The sequence below is a fragment of the Dermacentor albipictus genome, chromosome 9 (genome assembly GCF_038994185.2).
Source record: "Dermacentor albipictus isolate Rhodes 1998 colony chromosome 9, USDA_Dalb.pri_finalv2, whole genome shotgun sequence".
NCBI classification, from domain to species: Eukaryota; Metazoa; Arthropoda; class Arachnida; order Ixodida; family Ixodidae; genus Dermacentor; species Dermacentor albipictus.
The window spans coordinates 57,362,543-57,378,875 of record NC_091829.1 but is presented as its reverse complement, the minus strand read 5'-3'; the positions used below and the strand labels follow the sequence as shown (position 1 = coordinate 57,378,875).

The 16,333-nt window shown below is 45.4% G+C and overlaps 1 protein-coding gene and 1 long non-coding RNA gene across 5 annotated transcripts in view; one reads left to right on the top strand and one right to left on the bottom strand.

The window, feature by feature from the left end:
- LOC139049967 (uncharacterized) overlaps positions 1 to 16,333 on the bottom strand; it is a 112,940-nt gene that overhangs the window by 554 nt on the left and 96,053 nt on the right. Inside the window, exon 4 of the long non-coding RNA XR_011508679.1 lies at positions 9,051 to 9,258. This is a non-coding gene — a long non-coding RNA (uncharacterized lncRNA). The remainder of the gene's footprint in view (positions 1 to 9,050; positions 9,259 to 16,333) is intronic.
- The window catches only part of LOC139049964 (uncharacterized), a 55,534-nt gene that overhangs the window by 9,364 nt on the left and 29,837 nt on the right, over positions 1 to 16,333 (top strand). For all 4 annotated transcript variants that reach the window (XM_070525898.1, XM_070525897.1, XM_070525896.1 and 1 more), the window contains exons 5-7: positions 5,401 to 5,504; positions 9,086 to 9,220; positions 15,441 to 16,046. In XM_070525898.1, the coding sequence (XP_070381999.1) occupies positions 5,423 to 5,504; positions 9,086 to 9,220; positions 15,441 to 16,046 (823 nt within the window). In that variant the 5' untranslated portion in view covers positions 5,401 to 5,422. The remainder of the gene's footprint in view (positions 1 to 5,400; positions 5,505 to 9,085; positions 9,221 to 15,440; positions 16,047 to 16,333) is intronic.

Here is a 16,333-nt window from a genome sequence, read left to right as displayed (position 1 = left end):
GGCAGAAAATCGATATGGAGAGAATGAAAAATTAATAATAAGCAGTAAATACATCGTCTCGAACGTTAATCAAGAAGCACGACGTGAACAAAAATGGGATTTCCGTGGATGAAAAACGGATATTGGGAGTAGGGTGTGTAAATGGCTAACGAAAGAAATGAGAACAAGCACACATGTTGTCGAAATTAAGGAAGGAAAACTGCCTAAATATATTTACAAAACATACAAGTGAGCTTCTTTCTAAGTGGTCATCACGAAAAAAAAATGCCATGTGAACAGTCAACAACAACAAAAAAAACTTTCCAAGGACGGAGCGACCACTACCAACTGCCAGGTTTATTTCACTCAAGGCCATATGTTCAACAACTACCGCGGTGGCATAGTGGCTATGATATCGCGCTCCTGAGCACGAGGTCGTGGGATCGAATGCCGGCTTCGACGACCGCATTTCGATGGGGGCGAAATACAAATACCATGCCTCGTGCATTAGAGGCGCGGCCTATTCTCCGACGCGGCCTATTCAAGTACATGTAAAACGCAAAAACGCTTTTCTGAAATACCTCCTAGACGTATTTTAATGAAATTTGTTGCATTTAAAAGAGAAGATTAAATTCTAGTGACTGTTGGATGCGGAATTTCGAGTTAGGGCCTGAATTTCGTTACAATGATTTTCAACAATTTGAAAGTTTGAAAAATATCGAAGCACGAAGTTTACTGCTTAATAGCTCTGGAACAAGAACAGATGTCACGGTTCTCGAAATGGTATCTATTAGAACATTCAGAGCGGATAAATTCGATATGTCAATTGGTATCTTACGTGAATTTTTTACGTTGTGTACAAGGGTTCTGCAAAAGCTGTATTCCCATATTACAAAATTTTTTTAGGTTCATGTGTAACGCATCAATTTTGTCCACTTTAGATGTACGATTAGGTACAATAAACTGAATTATGTTATCGTTTTTCATGGTTGAAATGCAGAGTTGGAAACTCAATAGTTTCGTTTTCTTGAAATTTTCGATTTTTGCTAGTTTTGAATAAAAAAAAATTACGGCCTAATTTAAAATTTGCAGACCGACCGTCACTAGATTTTAGGTTTTTTTTTTTTTGTATGCAACAAGCTTCGTCAAGTTTGGTGCACTGGTTGCCGAGAAAAACTTATTCTCCTTTTACATGTATTTACATTATTCATTATTCATTATTATTCATTACATGTATTTACAAATTATTCACGAGTCCTCCACCACGGCGTGCCTGCTAATCAAATTGTGGTTTATGCCCGCAAAACCAATGAATTTAATTCAGTTCGATATATCCAAAAGGCAAGCCGCAAAATTTAACACAAGCATGACTGCAAAAAAAAAAAAGAAAGGTACCAATAAAAGGCACACATTGCTAGCTATTTGAAGTCAATCTTTCGGTACGGTGTTCAATGCTATCAAACATAACGGCAACTTTGTTTACTTTCATGCTGTGGCACGCCTAATGTCATGCAGGGTTTATGTCTACCGGGAGTACAGCTCTGAAGATTAATCTCATGCAATTCTACGCACATTCACTATACCCCTTTCGCATGCTATGCCGAAATACAAACGTGAAATTGGGCAGATGCTCCCTGTTAGATGTTCACGCTTCGATGTCACGACGACGTAGGCGATGTATGATGCTTGTGGTTGCCGTGGCACAAAGCATATATTTATGCATAAGGGGCTTCGTCAAAGTTCAGCACGCAGGACCCGACGCAGAATATGCAGGAAAGCGAAGACGAAACATCTAGAAGTAAGGCGTGTTCACTTACCGTTGTCGGCTGGTGGACCAGTCTTCATCAGAGTACAGTGACAGCATACAGTACATTACAGTACAGAGTACAGCGCTGTAGGCTGACGAAGGCCGGTCCAATAGCCGCAAACGTTAAGTAAACATATATATATATATATATATATATATATATATATATATATATATATATATATATATATATATATATATATATATATATATATATTGGTAAGGGCTTAAAAACAGTCAGACGTATATTTAAACCATATTTACAAGAATCGTAGCGCCTTACAAGATGGTAGACAGCGCGCGAAGTCCAGAGCGTCGTCTTCTTCCGACCAAGCTGACAACACATTCTTCGCCAGCGTGTCACATGACCCCCGGCGTCGGAAGCACCGGCTCGGTGCTGGTTGGGAGGCGGGCGAGTGATACAACTTAAGACGCGCGACGTGGACCACGTCGGAGCGATGCTGAGCCACGGTTGGCTCAAGAGGGGCGATTTCGTACGTGACGTCAGTTACTTTACACAACACACGGTAAGGGTCAGAGTAGCGTTAAAGTAGATTCTCCAAGAGGCCAACGCGTAGCGACGGCAAAAAAAGGAGAACCAGGGTGCCCAGTGTGTGATGGACGTCACGATGGCGGGCGTCATATAAGCGCCGCTGATTGTCCTGCGACTCCACAAGTCGACGTCGGGCAATATGGCGCGCTTCTTGAGCTTTTAGTATGGCTTCACGGGCGTACTCGCACGTGGAATTCAGGCTAGCATGCAGAATGGTGTCGAAAAGTAGTGTGGGGTCGCGGCGAAACAAGAGGAAGAATGCTCACTCAGTACGCATTCAGTATACATGACTTCAGTACAATTCATGCAATATTAAACAAAACTTATATAATAATTACTGTGTGATTGCACTACTGTTTACTATCTCCGCTAATGAGAAATGAAAATACACTTATATACTCACGGTTTTCATATTTGTTCTTTCCAGCTTCTGACCCGTAAGTCAATATATATATAACTTAGGACTTGTTGAGTCCAAACGTTTCCTTTTTTCTATGAATGGAGCTGCAGAGCCCGAAAACAAGCATGCAGTGTTTCGAACGCTGTCGTAGTACTCATAGTCTGACACAATAGTCATTCTAAATTAAACATAAAGCTTTATTTTTTTACATAAGTCCTAATCTTACCACACATTGCTCGACCATCAAAATTTCCTTTAAAACCATCCCGTGAAAACATTGAATACACTTGAGAGAATATGTTCGCGCCAGCAGGTACTAAACATTAGCTACTATGCTGAGAAACAACCGCACTGCCAAAATTATTTCAGTTCTTTCAATGCTGGCGTAATTTGTTCCTTTGGAACGGATTGTCTAGTTGAATACCGACAGCTTTATTCCGGTTGTATTAATAGAGCAGGGTGGTATGGCAGCTTTCATACAAGAACACCTTATGTATAAGAGTAGAATAAGACGTGCCTCCTAGTGCTCGTGCCTGAATAATTCCTTTGCACTTGAATGAATCAACTTACGATACTCATCTCAGGGTAATTCTGGTCTAATCAAAAATACATTGCTGGGCTGGTTAAATATCTCCTAGTTTAAGCCAATATATGTCCACTGCAGTATGAAGTGCTTCCCCAGAGATATACAATCACCTTTGTCTTGTCCAATCAGACGCAATCTCATGTCTACAAATCTCCTAATTTCATCACATCACGCCACTTCGTTACCTGCCGTCTCGTGTTGATGCGAGACGGAGTACAAGCGTTCGATCCCGCTCTGTATTCGCTTATCACGCCTGCGCTGTGACAGCGAGTGTTCCTGCTCATCGAGCAAGCTCTGTTCATGCTTGCCTGTGCTCACGTGACACCATGCTTGGTGATTGAATCAGCGAATCTTTATTGCAATTTCTGCGACGTGTAACGAATAAAACTGCGAACCTCACTATGTGTGGTTGTCGAATACTGAACTATTACTATCTACGCTGTGCCTTTCGAGCGAATGTGCAACTCCCTTTTTTTTTTTTTTGAGGTTAACAGGATTTTTCGAAATCGCTTATACCATATAGCAGATATCTATTCATTGAGCTGGATTATGCAGAGAGTTGGACATTATACTAAAAACAACATTCATACCTGACAAATAAACAAAAATTTCACTTATCAACACTTTACGTAACTGACAAATTGAAGCCAGTGATTTCAAGGAAGATTGACTTGGTTTCGAATATTGAAACTAGCACCAGTCTGGAGATAAGCGCAGTCAATTTCACTATCAAAATTCACTGCTTTTCCATTGTCTTTTCAAATAAAAACGCCTTTGCGCAAAAATTACTGGAAGCATTTCATCCCACACTTTTGGAACACACATATAGAAACTGATGTCATGCCCATAATTTGTCCGTAGCATATATGACGTTTGAAGTCACCGGCTACAATTCGTCATCTGCAGTATTTGCTGCGAAGTAATAATTTAAATGTGAACGAGCGAAACAGGGTTATTAGATATTCATTTCGATTTCCCGGGAAGACATTGTCCTCCTCTATGTGACCAACATGAAGACGTGGAATTGTGCTACATGCTAAGTTTCGTTTCTAAAACTGCATTTATTAATTTTGTTTAAATGAGAAAGCCAGCAACGGTGTAGCCTTCGAGATCTTTTTCCGTTTCACAGCGGTAACCACAGCTGGCGCGTCAGTTTGGGCCCCACCTGCCATTTCTTGTGGTGATCTGGTTCACTCAAGTATCTTATTATTTACTAAAATTATGGTTCGCTACTGATTTTTTAATTTTTAATGCGTGATCGCAAGAGCTCACTGACACAGTTACTCTTTTACGGTTGTACTTTGATTCGAAGCCTGACACAGTTTATTCAATCCGTTTGGGAAGAAAATATTGAAGTATTTCCGCTCATTCTACATGCGGCAAAGTTATGTGTAATCCAAAAGTTACGATAGTAACCCAAATCTTTAGCAAGATTTCTGCTTTTGTAACTGTGTCGCGCAGCTGACTAATATCCTTGAAATGTACATACACAGAATTTTTTTAATGGCATTGACCCATGGGGCTATAACACGTAGAATAACAAAATTAAGTGACACATGGGCGAGTAATAAGCAGATGTTCTTATGAAAATTTCAGATGATATTGAGGGAGCAGCTGACGTCTAGGAGAATAAAAACTAAGAACGAGGGAGTGTGGATTATCAAAGGGCAGGCGGGAGGAGAGTTCACATTCAGAGCAACAAATGGAATTAGACGATAACGGTTCTTTCTGCTGAGCTAAAGGAGAACCAAAGAAACGCTGCGCAAATCGTTCAATGTACAGAAGAGATCAGATGTGTTTCAATAGAGAAACCGTAACGAAGGGAAGCGCTGTGGTGCATAGCAGAGAAGTGCGCGGTGTGATAAGTTTGAAGGCACAAGACAGCGTCGACTGACACAAGACGCAGGTATAAGAAAGAGCAACTGTCAGTGGCCTTCATCCTACAGTGTACACGAGGTATCGCTATGCGATCGCCCTTTCGACCACGGCTATGTTTATCACCTGAAGCGTCTTAGTGGCATTGTTTTTCGCGCCCTGCTGAATGTGAATGCGGAAACTACCATCCAAACTTCCAGCGAGGATTCCCAACAAACGTCGATGATCTTGGCCGCCATCGGTCTATGCTGCTTCGTCCTTCTTGCCGTCTTCATGGGCTACATGTTGCTGGGATCAGCGGATGGTAAGTGAAAAGCAAATTCGTACACGCAATCGCAGTGGGATGGCATGCAACCATGGATGTCTTTGAGAATCGCGGCTGATTGCGAATGCCTCGAAAGATTGCCATTGAAAGAAATATATGTGTGAGCGGCTGCTTCAGTGACATTCTCAACCAAATATCTATATTATCTAAATCAAGGCGTAACACGTATACCGAAGAATGTGAGACTTCTTCTTTCAACAAAATTTTTCCCCCTGCCCGTCGCTCTCACGTAGAGCACCTTTTACGTGCGACGCCTCCGACACCATTGGCGTAGCTAATCATGCCAACATTCTGTGAGACGTTTCGTTTCGTAGCTGGCATGGCGGCGTTACTCCTATCCAGCAGCAGCTGAAGGATGTGCCCCGCCATGCCGAGATGGCGCACCAGCGTATGAAATGAAAACCGTCCGGGCAGTCCAAGCACAGCGCTCAACTTTGTAAATATTGCGAAGCAATTAATTACAAGGACACTCCTGGGGCCCTATAACGTAAAACTATTCCAATATGTTGTTATTCCAACCTCCTGACGTCAAATTTGCGTAACCGCCGACGCAAGCATCGGGCGGTCACCCGCAGGGTTGTCTGAACAGACCACTCAAACGCTCTCCTCGTTCATAGGAGGTCACTTTTGTTTCCTTGAAAAACGAATAACATCGTCTACACTGAACGGCTTGTCTTATCCTATTGGCTCACAAGAGGTGAGGAGCACACTCAAGTGGAGAGGGATTAGATGGGGCCGAGCCACTGCACTGAAAATCGATAACCGGATGACGAGGGTGGCGCCGGCGCCTGCGATTGGTCCGCTTTCCCTTACTTGGCTTGCGGTGGGTCGTAGAATATCGCGGCGGCATGCAATGGATACTTAAGAATGACGCTAAAACGGATCCTGAGCAAAGAAGAGTTGGCAGAACGATGTCGAAAACATGCCGAACGTGCTCGAAAACGTTACGCGGCCACGTAAAATGTTTTATTACACGAAAATAAGCCCATGCTCTCCGACAGGAGCGAGCAGCCACTGCCTGAGCGATCGGCGGCAGCCATCGTTTATTCCTTTCGGAACGGGGCAGCCTGCGGCTATTCAGAGGAAAATTCAGTTTTGTTAGGAATATTATTGAATCTTTATCGCGTACACGTCACTTTGACGCGGTGAGTTTTTGCAGTTTTGTGACGGCACGTGAGAGGCAGGTGAAGTGGGCGCAGCCCGAGACCTTTCGACCAATAGCCGAGGGCTAATGACGAAGAGGCGGCGAATCAGAAATAACCATTTTTTCTTTTGTTCGGTCAAATCATGCATAATCCGTGTGAACATGTTATGTCAGATGGGGAGCTATCGCGACTTTCGTGACGTCGCGTGACAGACAGGTGAAATGGGGGTGGTCCCAAACACCTTTGGACCAATCGCGGAGCGCTGATTGAAAAATCGGAATAGGAAAGTTTCGAATAGTTTTGCGTTATAGCGCCCCAGGAGCATTTTCGTCGTCACCGTCGATGTCGCCGCGATGTTTTCCCTATGCAGTCCAAGGGCGATAACACCGTCGCCGCGCGTCGTATGCTGTGTGTGCGAGTGAAAGCACGCGGGGGAAGCCGACTATCGTGGCTCAATCCGGCGCGCGTGGAGGAAGAAAGCGGGGAGACAACGCGCTGTGTTCCGTCGCGGAAGGACGAAGGCAGGGAGCAGGGGCGGCGTTGTGCTCCGGAAGCAAACGGCCATCGCGGTTCAATCTCGCGCGTGATATGGAGGAAAGTAGGGAGGCAGCGCGGGAGGCACGGGGGGGGGGGGGGGGGGGGGGAGTGGAGGTTCGACTCCGCCGATAAGTGCGTACTACGCACCTTTGAGCGCGCTAGCTCTTGCGTTGGAGTGATAGACCGCGAGAAGGTCAGTTCACTCGCTACAGCTGCCACTTTTGCTCACACCAGCGTTTTCATGGCGAGTGTCCACGCCCATCGAGTGTAATGTGTTCATGTTTGCTAGTACGTGATAACGCCATGCTTGTTAGATCAGTTAGGAAGCGATTGTTTCCAAGCTTACACAGTCAATAAAGCTACTATCCTTACCTCAGACAGCTGCCTACTGATTCGCTATCGCAATCGATTATTCGATTTTCGGATAAAACTGCGCCTTCTTTTTGTCACTGCTTCGCCCTTCGAGCCAAACTGCCAGATTCAAATAAATTAATTAATCAAATTGCCCGACGGCCGGATTTCAACAGAAGCCCTCTAGCACAGAAGCCCGACATTGATGCCATTACCCAACGGACGCTCTTCTCCTACAATGAAGTGCATCATATTGCAGTCCCTGTTTTCTTATGCAGATCTCCGGAAATAATTTAAAATAAGTGACACATCGTCACACGTCCAACTTAGGGTCCATCCCTAAGATACTGCTGCAGAAAAAAAATATCCGCCGTCCGAAACTCCTCCTACTCTCCTCAGTCTAGCGGTGACGTGACAAGAGTGCCGTGAGCAGTGACTCCGCTCCTATTTCACCCGGAACTCGCTCACGAAGGCAGTCTTTCATGAACTCCAGCTGGAGGTTGAATCGCCTCCCAACTTCTTGTTTAGGCTGTCGCTTGTTTAGGAAACATTATTGAAAATTTCTAAATTGAAAATAACTCAATTATGATGGTTACAATTCCAACTCGGAGGGGAAAAAAAAACTCGCATCACACATGTGCAAATTCTGCGGAAGATTACATCTAAAACTTGCGAATATAATATATCATGCACTTCTCTCAAATGTGCCCATAATTCGTGATTAGGACTTCTGAAAAACCCTCGTTAACATTGTAACAATCTCACGTAAGCTGTATATTCAGGTATTTTCTTTCAGCTACATATAACAGGTACAGCCTACACAAACGCAGTACTTCTTTCTGGTCCAGAACTGCGCGTATAACCAGCAGCCATTATTTATCTGTCTCTCTCTAAATTGCATCAAATTTCATCAAAAACGATCTAGTAGTTCTCTACTAAAACAATTTATGAGTTTTTGTTCTGTCTGAGCAAAAAAACAAAAAAGAAAGAATTGCTGTTGGCTACGAGCTGCAGCTCCTTTTTATTGATCGACGGACATGATGGCCACAAGATAACGTAAATGCGTGTATCGTCTGCAATCATATTTCAAACAGCACACACAGGCCGAAAGATGTGGAAAAGGAAAGCGTATACAGGACAAGCGATTGTACCGCCTACGTGTGCCGTGTCTTTCGAGTACAAGAAATTGTCCCGTGCACCTGTCCCGCGTTTTTTGAGGACAAGCAATTTACCCGCGTACTTGTCACGTGACTTACCAGAACAAGCAATTGTTCCTTATACTTCTTCCCGTGTCTTTATTACCGCGTGCGCTCTTTCAACTAACAGCATTACACAACACACCCAACCATCCACTTTGCTGCTACTCTTCCCATCTGCCTTAGACGAAGCGAAAATTGAAACGTCCTGGATGGTCTTTTTTTTTAGTACAGGTCGTAGCGCTACACTTAACGCGGACTCGACAAAGATAGGGTTCAAAGATAGGGTCCCATACCTTTCGTTGACTTCACATTCTCCCTCTGTGTGCAGCTGAAAAGCCGGAAGGGACGGATGTTCTTGGTGGCGGCGGTGGTGGTGGCGGCGGTGGTGGAGGTGGCGGAGGTGGAGGAGGAGACTCGCTGCCACCAGGTGTGCCCTTGCCCCCACTTACAGCTCGGACGCCCGGTGAGTGTTCCTCATCTTGCCCTTGAAATTTATTCTTCCTTTTTAGGTGAAGGAAAGAAAAACAATGAAAAGTACTTAGACGAATATCCAATGAATGCTAGGGGGTCTAAGTACTTACAACTTGCATTATTACGGGGAAAAACAGTCACTGAAAAAACAAATTCGCGCAGAAATGAAACTTTCAGGTACAGTGATTATTAGATATTTAGCATAGCTAGATTAAAACATAAAGATCATTTTACCTGCAGATAAAACAGCGGGACGTACACCTACCGCGAGCGAAATATTATAACGAAAGATATAACTGAGTTATGTTACCATACAAAGATGCTGACAAAGACTTTCACATTCTTTGTCACAACGCGATTCAGTATAAGCTGGCACATGCATTTCAGAAAGCAGTTGTCTAAAGAAACCGTGAAAAGAAGGCAGCTTAACTGCTCGCGTCAACGATGGTCAATGCAGATGTTTAACCTGAACATGAAACAGTACTTAAGAAGTAGTTAAACAAACAAGGCTAAATAGCGTTGCCCCTTGTTAAAACAAATGAGGCAGCTGAGAGCACCGATGTTTGATGGGTTCACATCTACCGCAGGTAGTTCCCTAGCCGGTCCTGAGACAGGTAGAAAAATGTTCTGAATAGTTCTTTTAAGAGCTATCAGCTACCATACAACGGTACAGGAAGTCGAGACAAAAGCCTTTTGAATATGTACACGCCTGCTTGATTACATGGTGACCGCATTTGTGCCCGTTTCCGCTTCAACTTCACGCTCATCTGGTATGGAGTTTATATCACCAATACTACATCTTTGGCGTTTCGAATCAATGCCGGCATTCATTCGGCTAACGCCCAGAAAGAAAATATTTACGAGCTGAATACACAAACCCCATCATTCGTAGGCGGCCATTAGCACACGTTCACTCGAGGTATGTCCAGTACCAGGACTGGCTGGCACTTTATCTCGTAAACCGCGTGTTAAACAGAACGCGCGAATTATAAAAGTAAACCACGTGACAGCGCGTGAGCGCACAGCTACGACTCGGTGAGAAAGGAAACATCTCGCCTCTAGCGCGTCACTCTGCGCAGCGCGTCGCGTTTGATTAGCTCTCAGACTTGCTCAAAGATAGACGTTATATCCATTAGCTCATCCAGATGCTTGTAATTCTATCAATTTGTACCGAAAGGAAAAAAATATTGTGCAGATCCGAAGCACTGTGGGAATCAATGTTATGACAAGAATTTTGCGGCTACATGGTTACACAGCATTGTTAGTTTCATGTTCCCTAATGCGGTATCAGGTGGAAACAAAGCCTCTGTAAACAGAGTATGGATGGTGGGCGAGCATGCGTGTCTGTGACGAATGCAGCGCGATGACTGACGACCACGTTGAAAACAATCGTACGCCAGCAACACCATTATCTACCCAGGCCCTACGCGAGCTTACGGCATGATAATTGTCCGCTAATACATAGGCAGTGGACTAGGTAAACGAGAGAAAAACAGAATGCGACTTCATCAGCGAGTACGTGCTATGAAATTGTTCGTATCTATGGCTTTCTCACGTTGTGTATGTAAAACGACGATGGCATTTCTACTCCTGCGAACAACTGTTAACTAATGATCAACACGGGTGATAATGATGTCTGTACCATGCCGCACAATTTCTGCATGCATGCCACGAGAAGAGCACATAGGAAAGTGGGCTAGTCACGTAGACAGGCTAGTCCAACTCGGCATCGCAGAACGCGTACTGGCACACGGAAAGAAGGCGACAAAGGGGCTCGAGACGAAAGCGCCGAGCATTTCATTCGAGCTGGCTGGCTTGCTTTCAAACGAGAGCACTGTCCGTGCTATCACGGCCAAAGTATGTACAGGGTGCGCCACAAATAGTGCCACAAGGCTTATGCCTAAATTTTGCTAGCAAACTGAAGAACATTCTTAGGAAACAGTTTGTAGCTCATTCACCTAGTAAATTAGGAATGCAACACCGAAGAATTTATGCAATTCCTCCACTCTTCGACGTGATCAGGGCCTTTAAACGCACTGGGTAACGTTTCCATCACGACCCGCAAGAATCCACAAGCTATTTTTTTCTACGCTGGCTCTACCGATTCTTTCAGGGCAACCATGCTGGTATAGTGAAGAGCGCGGTCCCCTTTTTTTAAGGAATAGCCCACGCACACTTCACTCGGATCAGTTGAGGGTTGCTTGCGGCCACTATCCAGAACTGTCCTGCTGCGATGCAAAAAAAAATGCTACTGCCCAAAGGAGGGACAGGGATGAGGGCCAGCGAAGCAGTCTCTAAAATATCTTTAAAGTGTGTGTGAGCATGAATCATTGCACCTTTCCCCACAAAGACAAGAGGAATGCGGCCAGCTGTTCAACTCAGCTCAAACCACGACAGTTACCGCATACCAGTTCCTTAAAACTGTTCAACTGACTGCATCTGCGAGCTCTGCCGTCGGAACAAGCACATGGGTGTTATGAATGTCGCAACGGCCCTCTAACCTGAAAGTTTTCTCAACGGTGAAAACAGCTACCAAGTGTTCCCCATACCCGGCCCGTGCCAACAGCAGCCCATATTTTCCCCAGCTACACTTTCTTTGCCCCTCTGTCAGTCCGTCTTCTCTGGAGCTTGGAGTAGGAAACTTACAGATCCCTTGGCAGCACTTTTATCATTGTTGCAACACACGCTGAGCTCCAAGACCGGAGTTTGACCATTCTCCGCTGTTGGTGTTCGATTCTCTTCATCGCAATTCTATTATTGTAAGCAGCGGAGACAGGACGACCATTGCGGGTTATGTCGTTATGAGTGTATTGTTAGAATCTTTTTTCGACCTCAGAAGGAGTGCCCGGCCTCGCTCAATGACGACATTGCGGATCGGAGTGAAGGAAGGCCTTTCTTTCTCCGAAAAATAAACCATAACAAAATTGGGCTGGAATACATTCTCTGAAGGTCGCTGGCCAGCGAAGCTGCAGTATCAGCTGATCCAATAGGCTAACGTGACGTAGCCTTGTTATTAGTCCTGCCGAGCCTGAGCAAAACGCCGTTGTGCTTCTTGACATTGTTGTTGCTGTTGTCGCTCATCGTTTTCGCACCGCTCTTCGGGAGTCCTAAGTATGCCTGGCCTCCCCATAACCCTATGACAACACAAATTAAATCATTTGCTAGGCAAGTTCCTTTATAGATATGAAAGTGTAGGGGCATCAATACCTGCTTCGTGTGCCACAGTTATAGCTTCCCAGCAAAGGCAGCTTATGTGAGCGTAGTTTTTACCGGGAAGCGCTTGCGGAGAACGCTATGCGCGAAGGCGAGCGTTCAGGTTCTTTCTTTTTCTTTCCTGTGCACGGCCGGCGGCGCCGCTGCCGCGGACGCACGGAGGTGAGCGCCATCTCGTGGTGCTGCAGAAAACCCAGCGGAACATGCGGAGCGCACCATCTGCTCTGATTGGCTGAGTTTTCTCTCGACGAATTCGAAGAAATGCCGGGATGCTAGTCATATGCAGCTTCAATATAAAACACTATCGAAATACGGCAGATTTAAACAATGGTTGACGAAACGATGTGAAGATATGTTTAAAAAAATGGCTGTGGCTGAGCTAAGGTTAAGCCCAGGATGCGAAGCATACTAGCCTTTATTTTAGTTGCTGAACCACTGGTTAGCCTGGTGAACTGCTGTTGTTTGGCTATATTTGGTTCGGCTAGACGAAGAAACAACTCATGCAGGCGAGCGCACGAGCTGAGACCCAGCTATGTAGCTACGCGGCCGCAAGCGAGCGCACGAGTTGTGCCTCCGCTTTTGCAGCTGTTATGACGTCATATGGTAGCTACGCGACCGCGTGGTTGTGCGGCTAGTATGCTTCGCATAATAAAATCCGAAATTATCGATCAAGGTGTGTGCCAGTAATTATGTGGCACCCCGTATACCGTGGAAACACAAAAAAGGAAAGAACTAGCCGGTGCAGCTTGTTTCATTCGGTGAAGAACATAAGGTTTTATTACGTCTAGCGATACTCGCTGATTATTACTGTAAATTCGTCAATGTTGCCCACTATTTCCTCATGGATTAGGAATCGTACTCCGTACTGCTTCTTACCTGGAGGTGCTCTAAAGAAGATGACGTGGCTATTACCAGTTATTCAAACCTCACGAGTTCTAACCTCACGAAGACCGATGAAATCCCCAACAATGTCTGATAGTTCCTCACTAGCTTCACTCGAGAAAGTTCGGGTGTTAGGCGCTACCAGGGTCAGTTTCCATTGGCGGCCTGTCCGAGTCTATAGATCCTTAGCAGCTTTGGTTGCGTTACAGGTCTGACTGCCGCCTTGGTGAGGTGCTCTACAGCGGCTGGGGACTGAGGGCCATTGGTTGATCGAATGAGTAATTTGGGAGGGAGTGGCCGGATACTGCATCAGGGATGCCAATTCCTGTTCTGATGAGGGGGTAACGAAACTACCTTAATGAACTGTGCCTTGATCGAGTTCGCCCTAATTAACGTCAAAGGAAGTGGAGTCGACTCTCACCAAAGGCCAAGGATGCGAATCTCAGCAAATGCCGCGGGTTCCAGTGCCCTAATGAAGGCTATATTAATTACCTGTGTCCTAATTATATTGGCCTTATCACCAAACGTCACGGGTTCGACTTCCACATAAGCTCCAGGGTTCGACTCCCATCGAAGGTCGTGCGTTTGAGTGCCTGAACTAACTCTATCTTTGCCTTTATCTTAAACCTTTGCCTGTATTTTCGCGTGATGAGCGGCATCCGAGCCAGCTGTGGAAGAAAACCACGACGAACGCGCGAGCAGTAGCACCAGCGCGTATCTGCGCAAGGCGACCTCACAAGACTTTCTGCACCACACGCCGCGTTTTCAAGAGTATCGGGATATCAGCCTCTTAAACCTTAAAAAACTTCTGATAAGACCTTTCGATACAAGTTTCTCGTCATGCACTGACGCATGACATGACATGATAATGCCTTTGTGTATAAGTACCGCGTGGGAAACGTGTATGGATCGTGTGAATACCGGCGTAGATAAAAATTCTACAAAGTCAATGCCTAATTCAAAGTCTTGCGTGTATGCAGGATACCCTAAACCAAATCATTGGTTAGCCACAGTGATTTCAGCAACTCGTCAGTTTGGTGTCTCATGACCTCTATGAAGTTGTAGATATTAGTAGTCTAGCGAAACGATTTATTAAATTTTTCACCACTGAATTCCCTGCTTTGTACGTATGTACGTATTTTTCCTAACAAGGTAAGAAAGAAAAAAGCGAGCGTCGCCCAATGGTTAGTGCACCGGGTTCTGCTAGAGGAACGAGGGTGCATTCCAACGGTGGTCACATATTCATTTTTTATTACCAAGGCAAGGCAAGAACCTAAGTAGGAACCAGGTACCTGCCGCAAAAGTGCCAAGAATTAGGCAAGGAATGGCACGCAGTATAAAATCGCTCTAGCTGACTTGTTTGCTCCTTCACGCTTGTTATCGCTTTGCCGTGATCATGTTCATGCATGCGTTTTATTTTTCGACAATGAGTAATCAGCGCACGCCACGTAATTTAAAACAATCCCAAACGCGATGCGATGTGAAAGTGATGCTCTAGAGCAGCATGTTTACTTACGTACTCTATTTTTACTTTCGTACTCAGATTAAATAGCATTGTCGTCACTGCGCGCCCACGTTTTGTAACGTAATACAGTTTATTATTTCGTAGGCTTTTTTTAAAGCGCGGACAGAAGAGCCGCTCAACAGAGCGTGTCGAAAGCAATTCAAATTGGTTATTTCAAAGGCGTTCAAACACCAAAACCTATTATGATGTTTGCCGTAAATGTAATAATACTATCGAAGAACACATTAACAATGCAGGTATTTTCATCGTCATGAAAAGCTTTCCTTTCTTTTTAAACTCAGGGCAAGATAGCGGTGACATACTGCATATACCACATGTCTTTATTTCCAAATTACTGAGTTATATCTTGCCACCTGTGTTAAGTACTGCAACTCGGTCAGTTCAGGTAGATTATCTAAAGCAGCAGTTGTTGCTCGCGAGAAAAATCCCCATATCCCCAGGTGCCTCCCTAAAATTGCTGATTACCTTTAACTAACTCGCTCTATGGTCACACGTTGCAAATTGTGAAATTTAACCCTAATGTACCTAAGACCGTGTAATTCCTCTCTTCTTTGGTGACCGAAAAGTTTCGAATAAAAGGTAATTTCTTCAGGAACAACACCTGCTGGTCGAAGAATACCTGCGCAAACAACTGGAGCCCCACCAGTTATTGGCCCACCTGCAGTACTCAGGCCTACTCCAACCCCAACACCAATGCCTACTCGAACACCTACGCCGGCTCCCATACCACGAGTGGCACCACCTCCCATTCAGCCACCGACACCACCTCCCTTTCTACCGCCGACACCAAAGTCCACTCCAAGGCCCACTCCAAGGCCCACTCCGAGACCCACTCCGAGGCCCACGCCAATGCCCACACCGATCCCCACACCGATCCCCACACCAATGCCCACACCAATGCCCACACCAATGCCCACCCAAGGGCCGACTCCGAGGCCGACTCCGAGGCCGACTCCGAGGCCGACTCCGAGGCCGACTCCGAGGCCCACTCCGATGCCCACTCCGATGCCCACTCCGATGCCCACTCCGATGCCCACTCCGAGGCCTACTCCAAGGCCTACTCCAAGGCCTACTCCAAGGCCTACTCCGATGCCCACTCCGACGCCTACTCCAAGGCCTACTCCAAGGCCTACTCCAAGGCCTACTCCACGGCCTACTCCACGGCCCACGACAACTCCTACGACAACAACGAAAGCATGTAAGAGCTGGTATTGCAAACTTTAACCACTTTTACGCAATCCGGTGCTCCATTCGGCACCAGTCTAGGGAGTCTTCTTACCTGCACGAGCTTAAATGCTTTTAACATGGCGTAAGCGTTCACGAGAAGACTCCCGTTTAAATATATATTGCTACGGCACTACTGTTCGATGCTAGGCTCATGTTAGCCAAAAGTACGGCTGAACGCTGAAAGCGGCTACACAGCTATGAAATGAAAAAAGCATATTTAACAGGCTGTTCAACATTGAAATGACGTAGATACAAGAT